We start from the raw sequence: 7,464 nt of genomic DNA on the forward strand, positions 1-7,464 counted from the left end.
GGCTGGTCACTAGATCACAGAGCTCACTAACTACATATGTATCTGGCTTTTCGGTAGACTGCTCACCAGAGGTGTTAGGTCAGAGGATCGAACCTCCTAAATGGACCCACTCACTGACTGAGTTGTTTTAATATCCCAACCAGTGCCCCACAACTGGTATATCAAAAGCTGTGGTATGTACTATCCTGTCTGTGGAAAAATGCATATACAAGGTTCCTTCCAGCTAATGGAGGTTTCCTCTGAAGACCAAATGTTTGACATCCAATAGCCGATGATCAATAAATCAATGTGCTCTTGACAAAACAAACTTTAAACAAACAAATAAACTTTAATAGACTAATGATTAAGATTGCATATTACTTAGATTTTCTTGCTTAGAATATTACATGTACATGTATGTTCAATGTTTTTGAAACTGGATTTTATATCCCAATAATTCAAAAAGTGGTATTAAGAAATAAAATCAAAAATTATTTTATTAAACAAAGGAACCATAAAAAAAGGAAATGTAATTATATATGCACAAAACTTTAGACAAAAGTTGACAAGTTTAGACAGTTCTTATTCACTGCACACAGGACAAAAGTAATACACAGATCAAACAAAAAAAAAACCTTTTTTCATGATTAGATCACTTTACTTAATTTTCTTCTCATTTGCTTCATACATGGATTGTGTTTCTCAGTTTTAATTAAGTCTGTTTATTTTGCAAAAATAAGCTGGTCCAAAGTTAGATGAAAGTTTTGGCAAGACCAGTTGTCCGTAACGACACTGGTCATAGAATGAGAAAGTCCTGCCAAATGTCTGTCTGAAGTAAGCCAGATCCTCCACTTCAATGTCTATCTGTGTGTTTTCCCAGATCTCTTCGCACGCTGCCTGTATGATGCCATCATTCTGGGCAGGCGACAGGGTGCAGGTGGAATATACAACACTTCCACCAGGTCTGCAGGATAAAATCCCAGATCTGTGGAAAATAATGAGAATTTTTTTATTTATTTAATTTTTTTTATATTTAAATGATTTAAGAGAAGATGATGGAAGAACAGATATGATGAATGAAAGCATGTGTGAATGGATGGATGGATGGTTAGAATGATGGATGGAAGCATGGATGGATGTATGATGGAATGGATGTATGGAAGGATGGATGGATGATGGATGGAAGCATGGATGGATGTATGATGGAATGAATGGATGGATGAATGATGACTAGATGAGTGGGTAGGTGGGTGGATAAATGGATGGATGGATAAATGGATGGATAAATGGATAGATGGATGGATGGATGGATGGTTGGATGGATGGATGGATGGATGGATGGATGGATGGATGGATGGATAGTGGACGACTGGGAGAATGACATTGATTGATTGACTGACTGACTGACTGATTGGCTGAAGGACGAATGGATTGATGGATAGATAGATTATTGGACTGGTGAATGGATGAATGGATAGATTGATTGATGGATGGATGTATGGATGGATGTGTAGATGGAAGGATGGATGGATGGATGGATGGATGGATGGATGAATTGATGGATAGTTGGATGGATGAATGGATGGAATGAATGGGTTGTGAGGATGGTTGAATGGATGGATGGATGGGAGGATGAATGGACTGATACTATATATGGAAGGATGAATTGATGGATACATGCATGTATGGATGGATGTGTTGTAAGGATGGATGAATCGATGAATGGGTGGATGGTGGATAATTGGGTGAATAACTGTATGGGTGGATGGATGGATGGATGGATGGGTAGATGGTGGATATTGTGATGAATGGATGGATGGATGGATGGATGTTGATGGATGGATGGGTGGTTGGATGGATGAATGGATGGATGGAAGGATGGAAGGATGGAAGGATGGATGGATGGATGGATGAACAATGGATGGATGGATTGGTGAATGGATGGATAAACTGATTGATTGTTGAAATAGATGGATGGATAGATTGTTTGTGAGGATGGTTGCAAGATGGACAGATATGGATGGTGGATAATTGTATGAATAGAATAATGAATGGATTGGTGTAAGGATGAATGGAAGGATCTAGAAGACTGGGTGGATGGATAAATGGTTAGATGGATGAAAGGATGGTTTGTGAGGATGAATGGGTCATGAAGATGGATAGATGGATATGTATAGTGGATTATTGGATGGATGGCTGAAAGGCTAGTTTGATTGACTGATTTATTGATTGATTGATGGAAGGCTGGCTGGCTGGCTGGCTGGCTGGCTGGCTGGATGTCATATCATACATGGATGTGTTGTAAGACTGGGTGGTTGGCTGGATAGAAGGGTTGTGAGGATGGATAAATGAATATGGATGGTTGATGACTAGATGGATGGATGGATGGATTATTGGATGGATGGATGGATGGATGGAAGTTGTGAGGTGGATAAATGTATATGTGAGGCTGAAAGGTCATGAGGATAGCCGGGTGCACATGATGTAACAACATTGAATGGTTTTAGCTGACCAGAATTTTTTTTGTTTTGGATGAATTTGTAAAAACAGAACATTGTTTAACAATTGTCAACATATAACACGGCCATATTTACTGCTCTTTATTAAAATAAATCGGTTAAAACTGAAATGACTCTTACACAAGCAAGTCTTTCTGTTTCTTGGTCATCTCCAGGCGCTCGTTTGTTCTAGATGGTTTGAAAAGATTATTATCCTCCTCATTCAGCACATGACGGTCAGTATTGCATGGCACATCAACCAAAACCTGTAACAATACAAAAACATACTGTATAAACAGACTGCAAAAAAAATGTTATAAAGGTTTACCTATTAGCAAAAATATTCTGCTTATGTTTACTTGTAAGTCAGTAAAGGTAGTCCATCCATCCATTCATTCAAGTCCATCCATCCATTGATCCAAAAGTTCATCAATCCATCCATCCAACAGTCCATCATCCATCCATCCATCCTTCCATTTTGCAATACAATAATGATATTGAGTCAAAAAAATTTTTGCTTGTGTGTGAAATACTGTATATCACATACAGTAGATGCATGTATATATATATATATATATATATATATATATATATATATATATATATATATATATATATATATATATATATATATATACATGTACATATATATATATATATATATACATGCATATATATATATATATATATATATACATGTACATATATATATATATATATATATATATATATATATATATATATATATACACACACATAGATCACAATATTCAAAAACACTTCCAAGCATGGTGTTTTATATTGTCTTCCATTAAAAAGTCAAGCCATTATCCTTAAATGAACAGATGAATTTTTGAAAATGAAACTTTTAGCATAAACATTTATTTATTTTTGATGAAGCCAAAATATACACCCTGCCCAAAATATATAGCTGAAATGTCGGCAACCAAAACTGTTCTAATAACTGTACCTTATTATAGTCAGGCTTCCTAAATCGGAATCCATCATCTTGAGAAAGTGTCACATTTCTTTCTGGGCAATACCAACGAAGAATTTCACGGAGTCGTTTTAGTCGAGATCCAGATAAATCATTGCTTGTGATGTTGTCTATAGAAATGTCCAATAAGAAGCAGAACAAAGTTACCATTTAATCATCCATTTTGCCAAAACTGTCGAAGGTCTATTCATTTCTTAACTCAATCTTTAGGATTTCGTTGTGCATATATATTATCCAACCGATGTATTGTATTTTAATTATGGATTGTAGATTTGAGATATGTAAATATGATTGGAAAATGTCTTTCTGTAGTAATATAATTTGGTTTGTGTTTACTTGTAAGTCAGTAAAAGTAGTCCATGGCAATAATATAATTTGCATTTCATTTACAAAAGTATATGGTATTCTGAAAGTAGAAGTATATGATAATCAACAAACCATACCTTCTTTTGTTTGTTTGTTTGTTTTAAACGTAAATGTGCATGTAGTGTAGTGTATTACATGGCATTTCTTTTAAATATTTATGCCACTTTTTAAAAGTATTTTTAAACATTGTGTTATATTTACCTGTGAGCATTGTCTGGAGGATGGCAAGTGTTTTTCCTCCAGGAGCTGCACACAGGTCAAGGACAACATCACCAGGTCGAAGGTTAAGAGCAATAACAGGCAGTATCGAGGCTGCATCAAGAAGGTAATAACCTGAATAGATAAAAAGCTTATATGGAAAACTCAATTACAAATCTGTTTCTTCACTGTTGTATATTGATTAAAATAATAAATACAGTGTAAATGAAAAATATCCATTATATATTTCACACTTGTTTTTAAGTTTTTTGTATATACTATAAAATTCAACCCAATCGGCATTGCTTTGGAGATTGCTGTGACATTTTTAATTCTCCAACATACTTTTTTGCCTTGGACTATATTCAGGTTGTGTTTCAATGGCATGTTTGTTTTGCCATGGACAATTGCAGGGGCTGTGTATCATTATGTAATTTTTGTTTTATTGTACCAGATTCTGTTACTTCATCAAAAATGGTGGTGGGTGGGCATCAAAATGGCACAGAAAAAAAAAAAGGAAAAAGGAGAAAGGAATGGGAAACACAAAGAAAGAAGGTTTAATGACAACTCAGTATATTGTTTAATCAACAACTTTACAAAAATTAGAGATAGTAAACAATGTATAGTGTGATTAACATACAGGATGATGTCACACAGAGGACTCCTGATTAGCAGCAAACCAACAAAGACCAGGGCTCGAACTTAAGAATTTATCTCCCACAGCAATTTAGTAAAGAATTGTCATGGGTGAAACGGCCCACCGATGGCAATTTTGAGCCTGCCTATGGCAAATGTTTTTTAAAAGTAACTTTTGCAGCAAACAAACATGACTGAAAGGTTATTTTGCTGGATGTAGACATATTTCAAATGTTTAATGCTGGCAGATAATATACACTAGGTGTATACATTTTGTCATAGTTGAGGAGCTTTACCAACAGCACTTTTGTGCCATCGGAGATGATCTCTACCTACAGCAATTTATATCTCAACGACGGCAATTGCTGTCGTTAAGTTCGAACCTTGAAAGACCATATACACACCTAACAACCGACAGTCATTTGGTTTTGGTGCTGGAAAATCTGACACATTTCCTTTTGGAAAGGCATACACCATCAGCTGCTCTGGTACCGTAATCTCTTTACGTGAAGTCACTTTCACACCAATGTCTCTGGGCTCAAAGACACTCTGCTTCACTATCTCCTGTGTCTGGAGTTCTTGAGATGAATACACCTTTTCCACTGGCATGAATTCATGCAGGTTTGTGTTGGGATTCAAGTCAAATGGTTCATCGACATCTGGTTGGCTAGAGTAACCTTCATGATGGTCATCTGAAAAACGTCTAGGTGCACTGGGATCGGGGTGAATGTATGCATCGAGATATTCATACTTGTTGCCATGAGATGTTCTTGGTGGCAGTTGGCTTGCACTTCTCAAAATGTTAAATGCCCCAAGTTTCTCCAGCTGTTTACATGAATCTGAAGGTGTAGCCGAATTATTGACTAGAGCACAGTATTTTGGAAGTGAGAGAAGAGAAATACGTATGGACGGCCAAAGGGGTCCAAACACAGGTCTGTAAAATGCATCAAAATGTGCCAAAGCCAATTCTGAAGGTGTTTTTTCTTTAAGGTTCAAGGCCTGTGGAAATAAATAATAAATAAGAGTGTAATAACATGTAATAACATATGTTAATTATACAACACTAATGAACAGGTATATTACAAAATAGAACCTTTGACATTTTAAGAATCATCACATGCTGCCAGTACACCCAGGATAGTGTAATGGTCAACCCGAGACGAAGCTTGCAGAGTCCCAGCATCAAAATTGACACGACTGAAGGTGCTCTTTTAACCTGTTGAAGCCAAATGCCGAGCTTATAAATTAGCTCGTCTTATTGTCAATCGTAACCATGTGGGATAGATGCATGGGGTAGTCTGATCTTGTATATGTAAGGATGAGAGAAATAAAGCTACCAGTAGGTTTATAATGCACCAAAGCATGTCATGCAAAACAAAGAAATAGCTGCAATGTATAAAAACCAAATGGTTACTGATGATATGGCAGGTAACACTAACAGCCTGGTTACATGTTATGTATCTGGTATATTGTAGGGAACACTTCACATGTTATTTCTTCTATTACCCATTAAGTTGTAAGCAGAACCCTATACAACATACATTTATAATTATATCCAACACTAGTTACATGCAAAAGGTGTTCATTAGGATCCTTACTCGCAGGGGGTGGGTGGTTGAGTGGTGCGATGGATTGTAAGATTGATTGTCCATGGTGAATGAATCTTAATCATAACCACTGAACTAGTATATCAAAAGCAATGGTATGTGCTGTCCTGTCTGTGTATAACTACATATGGCCTATTTATACAAATGATCCATGATATTCTGCAAGCACCCACATGGCAGGTGAGTTTGCTCTTTTTCTAGACAGTTTGTCACAATAAACCTGTTCGTAAACAATCAGAGATAAAAATGAGCTGACGTAATGTCTTGATAAACAAATTCCTTTCCCCTCTAGCCCTACTTTCATTTCCTCCCTCAATTGTATCAGGATAGAATCAATTATTTCTCTTTGTTTACTAACATTGGCATATGAAGTGGGGGAGGCATGGGGCATGTCCCTCCACTTTGTAGCAGCTGCAATGCGGTTTTTTTTAAATATTTATACATGCATTTGTGTGTGTGTGTGTGTGTGTGTGCCCTCCCCTTCCCCACACTTTTTGGCACCTTCCTAAGCCCGTGAGTAAGGTTAAAGAACCTGTATTCATGGCTCACAACTATCACCAAGCAGTAAGGGATATCTCTACAGTATCATAATTATGGCCGATAGGTACTGGGTTCACGTCCCGGTGCTCGCTCCCACTAGTTTGACAATTTAACTCGATGGATATGGCCACTACACCGACTTCTTATTAAGCACTAAACCACTGTCCTGGATAGATATCTCATGTAGTTGAGGTGTATGTGTCCTGGACAGGGTACTTAACCGTAATTGGAGAGAAGTACGAAAATAAATATAAATTAAATGAAATGATGAAAAGTCATGTTTCAAATGACAGGGCAGCACATGTCGTGTCATTATGCTTGCTTAAAAATTCGTGTAGTATTACCCATTTCTTTTTGTATCTAAAGCGCCTTATTATCTTGTCAATATGCCTTTGGTACAAAAGAGGACTATTCTTTATTAGTGTCGCTGTTTGCATTGTTGACTTTGAAAATATACAAATCAATGATGAACACGGTCGATCCAATGATTAGTCTCGGTATACACAATACTTAAAATAGTCGAATTTGAGGCTGTGACAACTTTGGTGTAAAGAACTCGTCAACACGTAACGAAAAGAGAAATATGTTGGCTATTTAGTAAATCTGTAATGCTTTTGACATTTTTAAAATTAATAACCAGCTT

The 7,464-nt window shown here is 36.5% G+C and overlaps 1 protein-coding gene across 1 annotated transcript; it reads right to left on the reverse strand.

The window, feature by feature from the left end:
* Positions 1 to 615: 615 nt before the first annotated feature.
* Positions 616 to 7,340, reverse strand: LOC121372155 (5-methylcytosine rRNA methyltransferase NSUN4-like). Its single transcript, XM_041498428.1, has 6 exons — positions 7,166 to 7,340; positions 5,079 to 5,673; positions 4,042 to 4,173; positions 3,448 to 3,584; positions 2,619 to 2,743; positions 616 to 964 (listed from the first exon to the last, which is right to left on the reverse strand). Exons 1-6 carry the CDS (start codon positions 7,256 to 7,258, stop codon positions 688 to 690), a joined length of 1,359 nt encoding a protein of 452 aa, XP_041354362.1. The 5' UTR covers positions 7,259 to 7,340; the 3' UTR covers positions 616 to 687.
* Between the last annotated feature and the right edge of the window lie 124 nt (positions 7,341 to 7,464).

Source organism: Gigantopelta aegis, chromosome 4 (assembly GCF_016097555.1).
Source record: "Gigantopelta aegis isolate Gae_Host chromosome 4, Gae_host_genome, whole genome shotgun sequence".
Lineage (NCBI taxonomy): Eukaryota > Metazoa > Mollusca > Gastropoda > Neomphalida > Peltospiridae > Gigantopelta > Gigantopelta aegis.

Bases quoted from the DNA above. Each gene is read 5' to 3' on its own strand.
- LOC121372155 (XM_041498428.1), bottom strand. From the start codon at position 7,258: ATGCAAACAGCGACACTAATAAAGAATAGTCCTCTTTTGTACCAAAGG. The intron at 4,174-5,078 runs GTGTGTATATGG...TTATCTATTCAG, and splicing joins AAATGACTGTCGGTTGTTAG to GTTATTACCTTCTTGATGCA. The intron at 965-2,618 runs GTAAGAGTCATT...TATTTTCCACAG, and splicing joins AAACAGAAAGACTTGCTTGT to ATCTGGGATTTTATCCTGCA.